We start from the raw sequence: 19,737 nt of genomic DNA, 5'->3' as shown, positions 1-19,737 counted from the left end.
AGTAGTCAAGCCGAGAAATAACAAAGGCATGCAGTACCCGCTCCAGGTGGGCTCTCGACAGCATAGGCTTGATTTTAGCAAGGCGTCTCAGGTGAAAGAAACTGGACCGGATCACAGAATTGATGTGAGCATCAAATTTAAGTCCTACATCAAGTTTCACCCCCAAACTGGTAACAACTGGTTTTGAGTATGGAGAAAGAGGGCCAAGATCAGCATAACGATCCACATTCCTGCTGTTGGGGTGAAAAACAATGAGCTCTGTCTTTCCCTCATTCAGATGTAGATAGTTGGACATTAGCCAAGCCTTCACCTCATTAACACAGGAGACAAAGGACTGAATGGAGTGACCTTTCTCCTGACACAATGGAGAGTAAATCTGGCAATCGTCAGCATACAGATGGAATGATAGGCCATGTTTACGAAAGATTGACCCCAGAGGTAGCAGATAAATGGCAAACAAAAGAGGACCAAGGATCGACCCCTGCGGGACCCCCCAGCGGAGCCCCTCCCAAGAAGAAAAAACATCACCCAGTTTAACACAGAATGTTCTGTTTTGGAGATACGATCTAAACCAATCCAGAGCAGACCCTTTGATCCCAACCCATCGTTCCAAGCGATCGAGTAGAATCGCGTGGTCAACTGTGTCGAAGGCTGCTGTTAGGTCTAACAACAGAAGCAGCACAGATGTACCCTGATCTAGTGATAGATAGATGTCATTTAGGACCCTCAGTAGAGCAGACTCTGTGCTATGGCCAGACCTGAACCCTGATTGGAAAACCTCAAACAGATCAGAGTCAGCTAAATGTGAGACCAGCTGCTGATAAATGACTTTCTCAAGCAGTTTAGATGTAAAGGGCAGGGTAGAGATAGGCCTGTAATTTTCTATCACAGAGACATCAGCACCAGGTTTCTTCAGGGTCGGCCGAATAACTGCTGCTTTCAAAGCAGCTGGGACAACACCTGTGCTGAGGCTCCCATTGATAATCTGACCAAGTGAAGGGCCAAGGCACGGAAAGGCAGCCTTCCAGAGACGAGGTGGCAGAACGTCAAGTGGAGAGCCAGATGGCTTCTGTCTCGCAACTAGCTTACTCAGCTCAGAGTATGAAACTGTATTGAGGGAGCTCAGGGTGGGTGGTGATGGATGAACTGGAACAGGGTCAACAGAGTTACCAGAAATGACTGCTCTAATGCCCGACACTTTATCAACAAAGAATCTGTGAAAATCTTCAGAGTTTCCAGCAGCTGTAGGAGACATGGAGCTAGGCTCCTGATACACCAGAACTGAGTTTAGCGTTTTGTAGAGAATCTTAGGATTATTGGAGTTTGTCTCAATGATGTCTGCAAAATAGGCCATTCTGGCAGCCCTCACAGCATCCTGATAAGCAACCAGAGATGCTCTGAACAACTCACGCGAGACCTGTAGGCCATCCTTTTTCCACTTTCTCTCCGAGGATCTACACGCCCGCCTGCAAGCCCGTGTGACATCAGAGAGCCATGGCTCCCTCCTAGGTCGAGACTTGCACAGTTTGAGAGGGGCAACCACGTCCAAGACCTGATTACAAAGTACATCAAAGTGTTGTGAATAGTGATCAACGTTAGATGGATCTGGGTTAAAGGTCTCTAACCTTACAGACATACAGTCCACAAACTTTGAAATAGTTTCTGCATTCAGGGCTCTGAACCTAGTAGCGGGAGCTTCACACACAGGGACAGGACATGGCAAAGTAACATCACAGAGTATTGGAGAGTGGTCAGAGAACACCGGAGGCAAAGTCACAAGGTTCGTGACGGGTAGACCATAAGAGATAACCAGGTCCAGGGTGTGACCCCTGGCATGAGTTGGGGATGATACCCATTGAGTTAGATTGAATGAATCTAGCAAATGAAAAAAAACCTTTAGCAAGCACATTGTCCGGACAGCAGATATGGATGTTAAAATCACCAAAAAATAGGACATAGTCATATTTTAGGATGCAGTCTGCCACAAGATCACAGAAATCATTAAGGAAGTTAGAGTCAGTCTTTGGAGGCCGATAAATCAGCACGATGAGCAGGCGGGGGGAGATGCACAGTTCAAATAAGCACAGTTCAAAGGAAGAAAATGACATGGTGGGTGTAAGCTGTTTACAAGGAAAGCTGGATTTAAAAACAACAACCAGCCCTCCACCTCTGCCCCGTGGTCTGGGGATATTAAAACACGAGCAGCCGGGTGGTATGAGCTCGAGTAGGGAACTTGTGTCACCAAACGGGATCCAGGACTCACAGATGCAGAGAAAACCCAAGTCATGCTGAATAAAAAAGTCACGAAGAATAAAAGTTTTGTTCAGCACAGACCTGGCATTGACCAAACCAAACCGGGTCTGCAGCGGGGCTGCAGCACAGAGATCGCGCACGGACCCAGTCCCCTCCAACTCTGTGCCCGTAACCGAGCGCAGATTCTCCCAGCAAACCCCAGTCTGGCGAGATCTTCGAGCCGATCGGCCGTGGCGCGGTGCCGGTTCACCCTCAGAGCCGGCCGAGTTCCCTGAGCAGGGCGCCGAGTAATCCAGGAGACATCTCGGAACCATCGGGTCAGAAGCTGGGCCGGATAAGGCCAGCCGCTTGTTCAGGGATCCAGGCCGACGTCTCACGCGCCGGCTACCTCTCTTTCCTCATCTTCTCCGATGCTTCCTTCTCGAGCTGGGGCGGACAGAGGGCCGACACATCACGGCTTGGGTGGAGAGAGCACGCGGGCAGTTCAACCAGCAGCATCGTCCGTGAGGTTCATGGCTCACACAGCCCGGTTCCCAGCGCGCGCTGCCGGCGACATCAACGGAAGGACGAAGCCTCAGCAGCACAGCTCGATCATATGTCAGCACCACACCATTCAAAAAAGGGATCAGCGACAAGAAAAGTGCATAAAAGCCAATAAAACGCCAATAAAATCCAATAAAAAGCAAGGTATCAGTGCGTAAAGACGAGCAGCTCGCAGCGTGACCGTGCGCAAGCGCCATCTTACTCTTAAAATCTGATGTTAGCCTAAATCTGGACAAGTGGGGGAGTACAGGGAGGTGGAGTGTACATTCGGTAAAGACGGCTCTCCCTTGCCCTGCCTCCAACATGCCTACATCTAAATAGGATAGATTATCCAGAGTTAACTCTGTAGTTATGCTGCTATAGGCTTAGACTGCTGGAGGACACACTGACCACTTTTCACACTCTACTGCTTTCTTCTACAGTCTGCTCTTTAACTGTACTATTTTGTGCAATTTCAGCTGTTAACTTTATTTTCTCTGTAAGTGTTTTTCTCCCCAGAAGAAGCTACAATGACGTTCTGCTGAGCTGTGGTGGCCTCATGGAGGGGGCCATCGACTAGCACACTGCTGCTAACCACTAATACATTCTCTCTCTCCTGATAATAACTTTTTGTTTTCATTAACTTTTGATGTGCTAATACTAGTTTACCTGTTTAATTATAGATCCACTAGGATAAATACAATAAAGTTTTTCTTTCACCAAATACAATATTTACTAAGACATCACAATATAACTATAGACACATTACTTGTCTTTGTGTGTGTGTGTGTGTGTGTGTGTGTGTGTGTGTGTGTGTGTGTGTGTGTGTGTGTGTGTGTGTGTGTGTCTGTGTCTGCCTTCTCTGTCTTCTCGATCCCCAGTGAGTCGTGGAGGATGACTGCTTATACTGAGCCAGGATTCTCTGGAGGTTTCTTCCTGTTAAAAGGGAGTTTTCCTCTCCACTGTCGCTGCATGCTTGCTTAGTATGAGGATTGCTGTATAGTCACTGACACTAGTCAGTGACTTGATGCAATTTGCTGGGTTCCTTATATAGGAAACATTATTTCTGATTGGCTTAATGAACTGTGAATTGGAATGTTTATTATGTGAAGTGCCTTGAGACGACTCTTGTCGTGATTTGGCGCTATATAAATGAACTTGAATTGAATTGAATATGACCTCACTTCGAGTATTGCATCTGCTGAGGGATCCCTTCTTGTAGTGTCTCCAGTTGCCCGTTTTTCAAAGAACCTCCAAACAGTAGATGCTTGTGGCTCCTCTTGTTCATGTTCTGCTGCCTCTTCTCCCTCTTGGTCCCCTTGCAGTCCAGTTTGCTGCTGCAGTTATTCTCTGAAGAGCTTCATCCACTGCTCTATTGTCATTTAAAGCCAGCTTTTTGAATCTTGGGTTGTTACGTCCCTCAGCTCGCTAGGAGTGATGTGGAGGGAGTAAAATATGGTGTGTGTATGTGTGTGTGTGTGTGTGTGTGTAGGTGAAATAATAACAGAGTGTGTCTCCAAACAAAGGACTTTTATTAACAAAGAGCCTACAACAGGGACAAAGGATTAACATAAAGCGCCACACCAAAGGGGCTGGGAGGAGGAAAACTATCTAACTGAAGTATTTACTTTTAATAAAACACTAAATTCAATATATACACAAAATACTAAACAAGAGACGTCCTGGTAAGCAGAAATGCTCAGGGGAGATCCAAAATGGGGGAGCTGAAGGCCAGTCTAAAGTCAAAGTACCATAAATCCTAACGAACACAAGTCTAAGTCACTGAAGTACCACGAAGCTCGCACGCACGCACGCACGCACGCACGCACACACACACACACACACAACACACACAACACACACAACACACACACGCGCGCGAGGCGCAGAGAGCAGTATGAACACTTCTGTGCCCACACTTCCCTGTACCTTCTCACTCAATGAGGGCAAGAGAGCAGCTTTTAACAGCTGCTCAGGTGATTGTCAAATTACCCACAGCTGGGCACCTATGGAACTAGGATTGGGACAACATTCAGCGTAACTTGTACAATATTCAGCGTAACTTGTACCAAGTTTTGTAACTTCGAACATGTTTCATCACATGTAACTTTGGATTCGTAACTTGTAACTTTAGTTTTCTAACTTGTAATTCTCAATTCGTACTTGTATTTCTTGTTTTGTAACAGGAACATTGTATTTTGTACATGTATTTTTTATTTTGTAAAATGAAACTTTTATTTTGTACATTTACTACTCATTTTGTAACATCAAACATTCATTCAGAAACATGAAGCTTTTGTTTTGTAACTAGCAAATTTAATTAGATATCCAAATTTGAATTTTATCATCAAATAAAATTTTAGAATAAAAAAACACATTTTAAGGGAGTAATAGGGAAAAGGAGATTAACACCTTTCAGCATGTGCATTTCCTGCTTTTTCCAGCAGTGATTTTGCTAATTCTGTTGAAGGAAATTCACTGTTTAATGAGAGACAGCTGGTGAAAACGATATGTAAATAACTAAGAATGCATGTAGACCTACATAATCAAGCAAAACTGAAACACTAATACAAAGTACATACATCATTTCTGCGGCAGCAGCCCGCAAGGGGCTAGCTGTGCCAGAACCGGCCCTGCCTGAAGCGGATGATTTGGCGGGAATTTTCGGGGCAACTCAGACACGCTGTCCAGACCCTATCTGGCCGCGCTTCCCCGCTGCTATGAGCTGCTGGTCTGCCGCCTTCTCCGAGCCTGCCAAGCTCAAGGCGCCAGTCTCCACATATGCGCCCATCACCAAGGTCGAGGGGTTTTCCGACCAAGGCTGGCCGTCCGTTCCTCCGCTAGAGCCGGATTTGGCCTCGCTGTTCGGCGCTAAGAACCACCTCGCTGGCCCGCGAGCTGTTCCCGCTTCAAAACATGACCAGCTGCTGATGCGGCTCACCGACCGCGCACATCAGTGGGCCTTTCAGACCGGCGCTGCAGGGAATAACATCGCCCTTCTTGCCTTCGGCGTCTCCAAGATGATGGAGGAGCTGGAAGCTCCCGAGGAGTCGAAAGCCGTCATAACTAAGACTGCTGATGCTATCCTCAATCTGTGTGCTGCTGTGCTCACCGGTTCTGCTCGCATCGCTGCCTGGCAGACCCTCATCCAGCGAGCGATCTGGCTGAAGGCCCTGCCCTCCCCTCCTCTGCCGAGTTTTCACACGTTCCCCACACCAAGCACTGCTGCACGCACACATGTTCCTGCAGGTAGTCATAATACACGGCCAGCCGTAAGGGTGCGCTCCATTTGCGCTCCGGCCCCAGCATCCGGCCAGGCCCAACTCTTCCCGCTCTCCCCACGCCGTTGGGTGGGGCGGGATGTCATGTCGCTGTCTCGACCACGCGCGGCGGCACAGTGCGCGGCTCCACCCGCTAGCACTCTGTCGCCCCCGTGCACAGGCCCGGCTCCCACTCTTCCTTCACTCTCGGACTCCACGCTCCGCGGTGCGGACCAGCCTGTTCCAGCTGTTTCGCACTCGCCCTTTCGAGCGCAGCCCTCCGTGGGTCGCCCCCAGTTCTCTGGTACGGGCGACGGCGGTAAGGGCGCATGCACAACCCTCAGACGTTGTTCACGTGACCGCGCACACGCGTCCACTGTCGGAACGCGCGCACGAGTGGCGCCGCCTGTGCATCATGAGCAAATGGATTTCGGACACCATTCATTGCGGCCACACACTTCATTTTCAGGCCACTCCACCTCCCTTCAACGGGATCGTGGAGACGACGTTCACATCGCAAGTACAGTCTCAGGCGCTAGAGCTGGAGTTGTGGGAACTTCTGTCCAAGGACGCTATTTCCCGAGTCCCTCGCGGACAAGAGCTCTCGGGCTTTTACTCCCGCTACTTCGTAGTACCGAAGAAGTCGGGAGGAATGAGGCCGATTCTCGACCTGTCCCTGTTCAACTGCTCCATAGCAGTAATGCATTTCCGCATGTTAACGATGAGACAAGTCCTGGAATATGTGCGCCCCGGGGATTGGTTCACGTCAATCGACCTGAAAGACGCATACTTCCACATACCAGTAGTTCCAAACCACCGGAAGTTTCTGCGTTTTTCATTCAAGGGAGTTCAATATCAGTTCAATCGCCTCCCTTTCGGCTACTCGCTAGCCCCGCGCACCTTCTCCAAATGCCTGGAGACCGCGCTGCAGCCACTGCGCACGGAGGGAATGAGGGTCTTATTTTACCTGGACGATCTTCTCCTGTGCGCTCGGTCCAAGGACGAGGCGTCACAGCAAACCAGGAGGTTGACAGAGCATCTGTCAACCCTAGGGTTTTCTATAAACTGGGAAAAGAGCTCCATCCTTCCATCCCAGTCGATTGTGTATCTCGGGGTGGAGTTGGACGCCTCCCTAATGAGAGCACGTTTGTCGCCTGCAAGAGCGGCAGATCTCTCCACGGTGATCTCCCGTGTTCAACCCCGCAAGATCGTGAGAGCCCGGTTAGTCATGAAACTCCTGGGCATGATGTCCGCAGCCCATTCGGTGGTGCCGCTAGGTTTGCTGCGCACGAGGCGCTTGCAACGCTGGTTCGTCTGCCTCCGCGTACACCCGATACGTCAGAAGAGACGTATGTTGAGGATTCCCCCTTCAGTGGGCGGGGACCTCGCTCACTGGGAGAACCCCTGCATCCTCTCACGCGGGGTTCCCATCAGACGTCCTGCGTCACACGTATCTGTGTTTACGGATGCGTCACTGTCGGGGTGGGGGGGCACGTGCTTGTCCCATACGGTGGCAGATCGCTGCCCCTCCCACACGCACGAGCACATAAATGTGTTGGAGCTTATGACAGTGAGGAATGTGATCAGACACTTCGCTGCCCTTCTCGAGGGCCGTCATGTCGAAGTTCACACAGACAACCGGGTAGCGGCAGCCTACATAAATCGCCAAGGGGGAGTTCGATCCCTCCCACTGTTGCGTGTTGCCACAGATTTACTGTGTTGGACACATGTCCACCTGCTGTCCATCAGAGCCATCTACATTCCGGGGGTACTGAATGCAAGGGCGTCAGTTTGTTTTCAGAATTGCTGGGGACAATAACCATACACTTGAGTGGGGTTTAAAAATTGCTGGGGACAATAAAGTAGGCTAGCAAAGGGGTCGGCGGCTCTGGAGCCGCATGCGGCTCTTCCATCCATCTGATGCGCTCTCTGTGCTTGTAAAATAATGAATGGATGTTTAAATAAAAAGCTTTATATTTTACTGCATTAATTTTACATCTGTATGCCAATTCTAAATGTAAAGATTGTCTGCGTAAACCTGAACAGGTCCAACCCGGTCTTACTGTGAGACCGGGTTGACGCGTCACGCTTGTGCGTAATCATATCGGCGCATTCTGAGCTGAAGGATGTCAGATTCTGGGCTTCTCCTCAGACAGGTTCCTGGATGCGTCGCCACATTGGAGACAGGAACAAGCACTATTCAGCCAAAGTTTCATAATCAGGTGTGGCAGTGTGAGTGTCCTGTCACAGTGTCCCGATAGATAATGCGCCCTGGCTACTTGGCCAAGGGGCTGTACCTTTGGCTGACTGGTTAGAGCGTATGACTCTCACCCGGGAGTCTGGGGATCGAATCCCACCCGGGCCCTCGTTTCTCCACCTTGCCACATATTGACGGATAAATGCGATAAGACTTCCTCCCACTGAAGCGTTCTGGAAACCCGGTCTCTCTGAGGGATGTGTCACTTGGAAAAATGTTCTTTTTATGAAATTATGAAACTTTGGCTGAACAGCGCTTGTTCCCGTCTCTAATATGGAGACGTATGACGCGTAGAGACATTTGATCACGCACAAAGTTTATGTGGAGCAGAAGCGGTCGGGCCACGGCAGGTGGAATGTTCCTAGCCTACATGAAGTGAAACTGTTTAATTGTAACATTAATGTGTTACTGGACACGCTGGTCTGGTTGGTTAGACCAGTGTTTGAAGTGGAAAACACACACACACACCAATTAAAATAATGCTGATAGCGTGGACTAGAAGACAGGTGATGGTTTACGTATTTAAATGATGATCAGGCTGCTGTAAAACGTAATCTCCATCCACATCCAGACACAATTATCCTCTATTCTTTCTCTATTTGCTCTGCTCTTGTCTGGGCTGATCAGCTGACGGTACGCGCGACGCGCCTAACTAGCGGCTGATGCACATTTTACGCATTTGGAGAGGTGGACTGGATGCTTTGCGTTTACTGGAAGATGGTCCACTTAACGCACGGTTGTAGACTAAATATTAATGACAAATGAATGAAAATTAAATTGTGAGTTTTTACTTCATATTTTATAAATAAAAATGACGGGGGAACACATTTATGACGCCTTTTTAAACTAATTTTCTAGCGCGACCTGCCTGCTTCACTTAAGTCACTGCTTATTAAGGTCCGTCCAGAATTACTGTGGGAAACGGGTAATAATGGCTCTTTGATGGGAATAGGTTGCCAACCCCTGGTATAAGATCTGAGCTGGTAAAACAAAAATCCTCATCAGCAGGCGTTTTTGAAAGTGGGGGGGACACAGCTGCCAATCACAAATTTTGCCGGGGACATGTCCCCGGCGTCCCCGGTTAAAATGACGCCTATGACTGAATGTAGCGGCAGACATCCTGTCGAGAGGGGGACCCCGCGACTCCGACTGGCGTCTACATCCTGCACTGATATCACAGATCTGGATCAGGTTCGGGGAACCGTCTGTGGAACTGTTCGCGGCTCGCGAAAACGCTCAGTGTCGCCTGTGGTTTTCCCTGAGTCCCCGGGACAGACCCCCGCTCGGGGCGGACGCCTTCTCACACCAGCCCTGGCCTCGAACGCTCCTTTATGCGTTTCCACCAGTCCCTCTGATTCCCCGTCTCCTGGACCGAATTCGGTCGGAACAGCTCTCGGTGATTCTGGTGGCTCCCAGACGCGTGTCCGCGTCATGGTTTCCGGACCTACAAGCGCTAGTGTCCGGCTCCCCGTGGAGGGCGGATGCCCTTCTCCAGGCGGATGGGATAATCAAACATCCTCTGGAAATAGGCCAACGGCTGTGGGTCTGGCCGCTGAGCGGTCACGCTTGGAGGCTTCTGGGCTGCCGCATGATGTGGTCGCCACGATTCAGAGTGCGCGGGCGCCCTCTACCATTGCGTCTTACGCTGCTAAATGGGCAGCTTTCCAGAACTGGTGCGCAGAACGGAATGTTCAAGCGCTCTCCTGCCACCTGGCGGATGTCCTATCGTTTCTGCAGATACTGATGGACAGGGGCCTCGCATTCAGCACTGTTAGGACATATGCTGCAGCTATCTCATCATGTCATCAGGGTATTGGTGATAGATCTGTTTTCAATCACCCCCTCACAAAACGTTTTCTAAAAGGTGTCAGGAGGAACAGACCTGTGTCCCGCCCGCTTTTTCCCCAATGGGATCTAACGGTGGTTCTGCGTGGCTTATCTGAAGCTCCATTTGAACCCTTGGACCAGGTCTCACTCAAGTTCCTGTCGCTTAAAACTGCATTGCTGCTGGCGCTAGCATCAGTTAAGAGAGTGAGTGACCTAACCGCCCTCTCAGTGGCTCCCGCATGCCTCAGGATCCGGGAGGATGGCGGGTCTGCTGTTTTATGCCCCAACCCAGCCTTTGTGCCCAAAAGCATTAATGCTTCCTTCAAATCCAGGTCAATTTCATTGGCTGGACTTTTTCCTCCTCCCCATAATTCTGAGGAGGAGGCGGCTTCTCACCTTCTCTGCCCGGTGCGCGCGCTTGCACGATATGTGTCACGCACTTCAGGGATTCGTCGCTCACAAAACCTGTTTGTGCACTACAGGGAGTCTTCCCTTGGTCAGGCGCTGTCGGCCCAGCGCCTTTCACGCTGGCTGTGTGACACCATTTCCCTCGCTTACACATCATCAGGGCAGGATCCCCCTGAGGCACTCAGGGCTCACTCAGCCAGAGGGATTTCCTCTTCGATGGCGCTCCTCAGTGTTGTGTCAATGGAAGACATTTGTCAGGCTGCTTCATGGGCTTCACCCTGTTCCTTTACTCGTTATTATTTACGAGATGTGTCTTCAGGATCCATCACTCGTTCAGTGCTTGGACCCCAGCAGGCTAAATGAATGCTTATGGCACCTCATTGGCCTTGCTGAGATGGATTTCATCCTCTTGTGGATTATGTTTTTTAGTGGGGGCCCCTCTCTTATCGTGCCTGCCTCAGTCTTTAAGCCTGGTCTGAGGCTGAACGTCCCCCACTAGAGGAGATTTGATTGGGTGTGTCCATTGGTTGTGTTAACCAGTGGAGCGTAAACCCATCCAGCTGCACTTTATTCCAATAGCAGCTAGCTTAAGGGCTAAGACTAGACGAAATAGAACGTTGGTTACGTATTGTAACCCCAGATTCTATGAGTCTAGTCGCAGCCCTTAAGCCACTGGCCCCACAGGTTATGATGGGAATAAGAGCCATTGGAGGTGAGCAGTGGGGTCACTGCGGTTATATACCACGAGGGGGCCCACTATTGGTGGGCGTACATTTAAGCTCTTCATGATTGGCTGATGCGGAGATCATCCTTCCAATAGCTTAAGGGCTGCGACTAGACTCATAGAATCTGGGATTACAATACGTAACCAACGTTCCTTCAGTACAATTTCAACACTGATACACTCCATAACCCCATCAATAATATTTGTCTTTTTGTCAGATGACTTACACCTCAGGTTTATATCCACATACAGTGCAACCCCACCGCCCTTTTTCTTGTTCCTATTTAAAGTAAATAAATCATATCCCTCTATTTCCACATGTGAACCATTTTCATTGTCCAGCCACGTCTCTGAGACAGCAATAACAGAAAAATTTGGTACGTGACTCAGATACTCTTTAACCTTATCATAGTTTTCGTGCAAACTTCTACAATTGAAATGAATGACAGAGAAGGCTCCCACCATATTTATCTCTTTAAACTCCTCAGCACTATAGTATTTACAGTCATTCCATGGCTCTTTATTAAAATTACCATCAAAATCTAAATCGCTTCCAAAATCGTTCATTTTGTGGTGCAAAGAGTCATAAACATTTTGAAGTTGTTTACCATGGAGTAAATAAGTGTCCTCCTAATAGTCAGAATCGGTAAGTAGTTCGTCCTCATTTCATGTTTGTAAATTACCAACCAAGTCCCAGTCATTAATCTCGAGATTTTTCTGTAATTATTAGCGTCATTTGAATTGCTCAAGATCTTTAAGATCTCTTACCATAACTACTTTAGCTTGTTCGGGTGTGGTCCCCTTCAGTTGAATATAAACCTTGCAACTCCTCGTCGAGGTCGTCTTTATCTTGTTGTTCTTCCTCAGGTTGCGGGCTTCATGTGCAATTTTGGCTGTTTTCTGCGTAAGATGCTCATTCAGGTACACCTCAGAACCCTTCAACTTCTTCCCTTGTGTCAACAGTTCCATTTTACGTTTCCTGTTTACAAGCTTCAAAACAATGGCAGGTTTGGACCTCTTTCCTCAGAAGAGTATAGCAGGCAGCAATATTCCCAGCATCCAGATGTATATTCTTCCCAGCCAAGAAACGCACCACTTGCCCTTCCCACGACTGTGTGTCCTCTGGATCGGCATCTTCGTCAATATTTCTCCCTCCTGCTGCGGCTCTTGCGTATGAGCGAGGTTTAACACTCATCCCAGTAATTATCACGTCCTCCATTCGCGTATACTGCTCCAGGTTATCAATCCTTTTTTCAAGTTTTTCAATGGTCTTGTCCTGTTCAATTATGGTCTTTAGTAACTTTACTTCCTCAAAAAGTTCTGTGAGCTTAAGGAGCTGTTGCGTTACCTTAGCCAGCTCCTCAGACATGCTGTTTATTGACTTACGGATGTCCTCCATATCGTATTCCGTCTGCAATACTCTCTTGGGTGGCATCTTTTCTCTTTCAGTGTTGTATTGTTTAATTTTGTTTCCTAACTCCTCTGTGAGAGAAAAAAAAATCCCCTTGAAGAGACAGAAAGGAGACAGAAAAGCAACACTCTCACAGGGTGCCGCCATCTTGGTTACATTACAATAAAAAAAGCATAATTTCAAACCCAAATTTGAAAAACAAAACAAAAAAAAACTGCTTTCAAATATTAAGTTAAAATGAACCAACCAACTTACTATGTAAACAATTGTTCAGGTTGGAGGGTCGTACGTTGGCAAACATCGGGATAATCGTTCAGCTTCTGCAGAGGCAGGAGACCCCGTTTCCTCCTACATACAGCATGGTTTCTTCACCCCCTCAGGTAATTACTAGCTCACCTGGTCAGCGTGAGCCTGAATGACCTGTTCTGTTGTTTAGGACAAGCATCATAAAATAAACAACAAATTTTAACAGAATTTGGTTTTCCACTTGTAGCCATCTCCCTACAGCGGTCCCAGCCCAGGAGAGAGAGTAGCACCACCCTTGGAGATGGACACAACCTCCCTATCACAGGTGAGACTGCTGTAGTTATTACATGGGAAAGTTGATGACATGACATCTTGTGGAACTCAAGTTGATTTTGACTTGTTGAATGTCATCAAATTAAAAGTGTGGAACAGCTGTTTATGTAATACATCGGCAGTGGTCTCTATTAGGAATAAATGTCTTGTAAGTCGTTCCTGGGGGAAAATACTCGGGTGCGCGTGTTTCAGCACAGAGAATTCAGGTAAAGGAGGGAGTAGCTTCAGCCAACAGCGTTTAGAGTCTTACTTCCTGATGTTTGGACATCTCTCCTCCGATTGGCTAAAAGCAACACGCCTCTACCACTGACTCTGTTTGCTCTGCAACATTGATGTTTTATCTCCACCAATGCCACATGCCTGGAGGAGTTCTGCTGTGTGGTAGAGTTGCTAATGCTAACAGTTAGCTTCTACTAGCCAAGATGTACTCTGCTGTTTCCTGGACGCTAAACCAACATCTTTATCCGTAGTGAGTCAAGATGGGTGTCATGAATGTTAACTCATTCTTTGCCAATGACTAAAGCCTGAGAATCCACTTGATATGAGCGCTAAACATTATTTTGCTGCTTCCGTGCGGCGCGGTAGGGAAACATTTCAAACACGGAACTGAGTCCAGCTACCGAACCGAGCAGACTTCTGATGACGTCACACCGGTGCACGAAGGTGCAAAATCCAACCCACAGGAGAAGAGGGAGAGAGGAGGTAAACAGCGAGTGGATCACAGGGACTGAACTGATGTTTTTGAGCAAAACTGCAGTAAAAATGGCTGATTGTCCTCATTGTCAAAAGTGTACCCCCTACGGTTTAGACGCAGCGCTCATGCAGGTGTCTCTGTCTGTTCCGACGCTGCTACACGTAATATTTTTAATGTATTAAGCCTACAATTTATTTTTACTCAGTAACAGATGATTTAAAATGTAGCGAATTACAATTCTTTTACTCAAGTAAAAGTAAAAGTACAGATTTTAAAAACGACTTTAAAAGTATGAATACACAAAAAAGTTACTCAATTACAGTAACATGAGTAAATGTAATTCATTACTTTCCACCTCTGATCGTGTGTAAATGTGTGTGTGTGTGTGTGTGTGTGTGTGTGTGTGTGTATGGGTGAATGGCTGGTTAGTTGTAAAGTGCCTTGGGGGGCTGTAGAACCCCTGAAGGCACTGTATAAAGACAGGCCATTTACCCTTTATATTGAAGTACAACATGTATGTGATTCAGAGCAGAAAAAACTTTTACTGACTGGAAGAGGAGGAGACGTGGGCTCTCTATTGACCTCAAACCTTTTGTTCCTGCAGGTCACAGAGACCAAAGATCTAGAAGAGTTTCCATTTGCATCACTTCACTCCACACAGACCACCAGCAGTCAGGACCAGCCTGCACCCTACGGGCTGGGCATCGTATGAAGCAAGAACTGGGGTCTGCACCGGGGCAGGCATCATATCCAGTGTGAATGTGGGTTCAGGGTTAGGGTTAGACAGAGAGGCAGAAGAGTCGTCTCGTGTAAAAGGACCATTTCAATTTGTACCCACAGCAAGTATTTGGCAAAGAGCTGGACAAGCTATAGGGCTGAAGATATTTCCCGTAGATACTAGTAGCATATTTTCTGGAGTATAAGTCGCTCCGGAGTATAAGTCGCACCAGCCATAAAATGTACAATGAAGAAGAAAAAATCAAGGAAGTCACACTGGACTATAAGTCACAATTTGGGGGGGAATTTTATTATTTTTCTTACAAAATCTGAGACAAAGCATTTCACATTGCAAGACAAGTACCAGTAACAATAACAGAATAAACAACCAGCTGTTGCTTCAGCAGTATGTGCAGCAGCGCACCAAGGTCTCCAGCAGAGGATGGCGGTGTTTCAAACCCTCCCAGCGGGCGCTCATTCCTGCGCCATAGCAGCCCCGCAGCAACGTGCAGCAGTCTCCAGCAGGTGATGGCGGGGCAGGGGAGCTCATTCCTGGGCCGGAGCCGGCCCGCAGCACCCCGCCCTAGGTTGCAGCAGGTGATGGTAGTGTTTGGAACCCTCCCAGCAGGACAGGTGAGCTCATTCCTGGGCCGGAGCCGGGCCGCACTAGTGTGGTAAACATAAATTGGTATATAAGTCACTTTGGTATATAAGTCGCAGGACCAGCCAGACTATGAAAAAAAGTGTGACTTATAGTCTGGAAAATACTGTACTCCAAGAGGGACCCTAACCTCACAGAGACACAGCTCCAACCCCGGAGGCAACGAGAGACAAGAGGAGGTGGATAAACTTAGGATGAAAGATGTCTCCTGAAATTCTTCTTGTTGACATTGTTCCATATGGCATGTTGAAGGTTAGGGGGCATGAAGAGTGGCCTCCCCGTTGGCAGTGGCTCCCAACATTTAGCCCCTAAGGATCCCATTTCCTGTAACCAGACAAGCCAGACCCCAACACCCTCTCCATCAGAAGTGATCAATGACAGACTTTGTGTTATAAAAGATGGTCTGTCCCAGTAACAGATTCACTATTATGAATGAATGAGTGAGGTTATTTACGCATCTGTAATCAGACCTATTTATCTTCACTTCACCTTTTCATGCTCATCTATTCAAAGGAGAAACCTTCGTCTTCGGAAATCAATATTTCTCTTAAAATTAAAACAATTCTTACCGAGCAAGAAGCAGAAAGGAGAAAGTTCCCCTCCCTCCTTACCTGTATATATATCCTTGGTAACCTCACCATGTAGTCACAGAGGGAACCGTGGGGTGGGGGTGGGGGGTGGGTGGAGGGGGCACAGACCTCCAGTTGGGAACCACTGCCCCAGGGCATGGAGGATGGTAAGAAACCTGCAGACTTCCGCTCCTATGTTTTGTGCTCTAATTCCTCCTAAAGCTGCTGTTTTCTGTCCTGAGCTCTGGATTCGGTTGGACCTTTGCTTGTTTCTGTATTCTTTGACTTCTTGCACCTTTATTTGGAATACAAATCTTTCAGATCCGACAGAGGCAGCTCAGCTAATGTGTTATAAACCTTGAAGCTATCATGAATGTCTGTCCTCCCTCTCCTTCTGCCCCACAATGACGCCTTTATGCTTTCTAAAGCAAATAAAAGAATAGAAAACCTTAAAGCAGATATACGATGACTCTGCTGAACTGCAAAAGAAGGAAATGCTGCTGGATAGTTTTAGATCTCGTGTCCCTGTGTTGTCTGAGACACTGTCGCTCCTAACCACCGTTGCTTGGAATCCCTCTGCACAAGGCCAGCCCCCCCATAGGCATTATAGACGATTGCTAAGGGCGCCAGCCATCCAGGGGGCACCACAGACAGAAGAGACGGTTTAACGTGTAAAACAAGATGTATTGAAAGAACAAGCCTGCACTACTGCTCCTTCTTAGCACGGTCTATTAGGTAGCATGTGTGCAGGTTTATTTTGGTGACACAACAGCGTACAAGAGGTTTTTATACTTATCAAGAGCTATTTCTGGTGTTTGTATTTGCAGACAGTCCCTGAACACTCACGGCAGTTCCGTGGGCTCACGGAGCGCGTCGGAAGCAGAGGACGGGTTGCTCTGAAAAGAAAACGCTTTAGCTTGTTCACTACCTTGTCGTGATACCAAAGACGTACGTTATGTTTCAAAATGATCAGAGGTTATTGAGCCGTTAATCTGGCAGTGTGTTGCCAACGTTACTGAAGTACCAACTTCAGAACCTGACATTCTGAAGTTGGCAGAACTTTTCCAAGGTGGCATGCCCGGTGCCCCTCTCCTCCGTCTTTACCTGCTACCGTGGAGGAGAACGGTCATTTCTGATGATTCAGTTAGTTCAACATGTCAAAACGCCCTGAATGATCAGCAGCCCAGGGGAGGACACAAGAAAAGAAGACAGGACACAGACAGAGGTATGGAAACTTTTCATTCATGATGATGTCATCATGACATTAGTTAGCATCCCCAGGATGTTTCAGGACAAACTAAGCTAAGTTCTTACTATTGTAACATTTGTGCAGCACTAAAGCTGAGACACAGTGATATTTATCTCTAAACAGTGGTAGTTAAACAGCTGGATCAGCTCTCTCACACTGATGACTGACTTCTTTATTGTGCTTTCTGCGTCTTGTTTTGCTTCTCTTGTGTGTCTTCGACTTGTTTCTTTCTCGCACTCCTTTCTATGTTCTATTGTTCGTGTGTTGAGATGGCGTCCGGTTTCTCCTATGTATGTTTCATTGCAGAGTTTGCATGGGATTTCGTAAACAACTCCACATTTAAGTCCAGCTGGTATCTTGTCTTTTGGGTGTACTAGTCTGTTTCTAACTGTTGTGTATGGTTTTGTTGGAGTGTTTATGTTGTGTATTTTTATTGCTGCTCTTATTTTTTCTGTTATGCCTTTGATGTATGGTAGGGTTATCACTGGTTTTGGTTCTTGTCTTGTGGGTTGGTGTTTTTGTGAACAGGGATATGATGTCATGTGAGATGAGTATGTTGTTGTCTTCTGTTGTAATCTCCTTTAGTTCTTTTGCCAGTTCTATGCTATTTTTGCAGTGTTGATCTGTGTTACCTAATAACGGGCTGATGATTTAGCTGATTTCTCTTGCCATGTTGTATGTTGGTGTACCTATGCTGTCTAGTATTGGTCTAAGTGGGGTGTTTTGTTTGTGTATTTTTGGCGTTCCGTATATTCTTGGTATCATGTTTGCTGTAGGAATCCAGTGTTTGTACATTTTTTCTGTTATTTTGCTATTTTCTTGTAGTGACTTCAGTAATTTTTTCATGTTTTTCTTAATGCTTTCTGTTTTTTTTTTTTTTTTAGTATTTTGTATGTATTTTTGTCCTCTAACAACTGTTTCATCTGTTGTTTGTATTTTTCTTTGTCCATTACCACAGTGGTTCTTCCTTTGTCTGCCGGTAGAATAATTATCTGTTTATTTTTGATAATCCTGTCATGGCTGATTGTTCTTTTGTAATATTGCTGTGTTGACTTTTGTTGTTCTTTAATATCCCAACTTCATTATTTCTGAGTTCTGCTTTCTTTCCCTCATCTGTGATCTGTTGACATGCTAGTTCTGTTGCTACAATAAATTCATCATATGGTATTTTCTTTGGTGTTACTGCAAAATTTAAACATTTTTTAAATATGCTTTCTCCTGCTTCTGTTAGTTCGTATTGTGAAAGGTTACATTATTATTAAAGAGTAAAACAGGTCCGGTGTCGGTACCAGATGGGCTCGGGGTCCTGCACCTGCTGATGATGTCACATCACGACAAATCCACTCGGTTTTCACACTTAAGTTTAGGAAAGACATCAGCAGTTGGGGACTCGGGCCAAGATGGCGTCGGTGTAACATCTTCATTTCAGAGCTCTGCTGACCAACTACTTTTTGATGAACACGGTTAACTGAAGTTTTTCCAAAGTGTCCTAGAAAACAACTTAGTTGACAGCTTTACAGTATTTGATTCTTTTTGTTAAATAAAATCTTAAGTTTGTGCTTTTAATTCTTTTTTTCAACGTGAAAATCTACTCCGTCGACCCACGTTTGTTCCCTCGTGGCTGAAAATGGAAGATAGAGGTGTTATTCAGGATGTGTTGCAGCATACACATATGCCAGAAAATGCTTGGAACTAGGGATGAGCCGGATACTTGGTACGGATAAAGTATTTTTGACGAGTACGAGCATGAAACGAGTGAAAGTCGTAAATATCTGTAATCGTGCTGAAGGAAAATCCTCATTGGGTAACTGACTGTCTTCATGCTCTGAGTAGCCAGTCAAATAGAGCGCCCGCCCCTCCCTACACACAAAACTCAGCAGCCGGGAGCTCACAGCTCAGTCCGTGTACGGTCCATCCACGCACACACACAGACAGTAACGGATCTCTCTGTGCTTGCTTTACTGTTCACGTTTCTTCAGTACTCCCTATGTTTTTTTCAGTTTGCTTCTTTTTAAAGTTACTTTAAAGTTATGTAAAGTTACTTTTTTAGTAACGTACGTCGTGCATTTGACAAGACAGAGCTGAAAACGGCTCGTGCTACGTCAGTCACTGCCTCCGCTCCGGTCGGGTTTTTTTTCCCCTCTCTTTCTCCTCTTCCTCAGGATCCATTCCCTCTTTCCTATTCCCTCTCTCTCTTTCTTTACATTTTTAAATCACAATTGTCTATTTTTTGCTAATTTTAAATATATTTTAATCCTTTTCTAAATTCTTTTTTCTATTTTACATGTTTTGTTTTTGTGAAGCGCCCCGTGATTTTTATCTTGAGAGGAGCTATAGAAAAGATCTTTACTTCTCTCTCTCTCGTAATTCATGCACTTAAATATTAATGTTCTGATTTTACTGAAAAACTTGTTCTGTAATAGTTCCTTTACTATTGTGATCAAAAACATTTAATCTCAACTCTGAGGCTGCTCTGTAAATAGTTTTCAAATAAACAATACACATAGCAATTTCTGATCAGACTTAAAATAACGTATTGATGTAAACCACACCCACTTCCGGTTAAACTATGCCCGCTTCCGCGTTAGGCCACGCCCACTCCGAGT

The 19,737-nt window shown here is 46.6% G+C and overlaps 1 protein-coding gene across 1 annotated transcript in view; it reads left to right on the top strand.

The window, feature by feature from the left end:
- The window catches only part of LOC107372631 (voltage-gated inwardly rectifying potassium channel KCNH2-like), a 160,113-nt gene extending 145,305 nt beyond the window's left edge, over nt 1-14,808 (top strand). The window contains exons 17-20 of the mRNA XM_070543850.1: nt 12,937-13,042; nt 13,156-13,233; nt 14,540-14,641; nt 14,776-14,808. Of these exons, the coding sequence (XP_070399951.1) occupies nt 12,937-13,042; nt 13,156-13,233; nt 14,540-14,641; nt 14,776-14,808 (319 nt within the window). The remainder of the gene's footprint in view (nt 1-12,936; nt 13,043-13,155; nt 13,234-14,539; nt 14,642-14,775) is intronic.
- Nucleotides 14,809-19,737: the final 4,929 nt, after the last annotated feature.

Source organism: Nothobranchius furzeri, chromosome 13, assembly GCF_043380555.1.
Source record: "Nothobranchius furzeri strain GRZ-AD chromosome 13, NfurGRZ-RIMD1, whole genome shotgun sequence".
Classification (NCBI taxonomy): Eukaryota; Metazoa; Chordata; class Actinopteri; order Cyprinodontiformes; family Nothobranchiidae; genus Nothobranchius; species Nothobranchius furzeri.
Note: the sequence above shows the minus strand (reverse complement) of the source record. Positions and strands in the feature narration are given on the sequence as shown.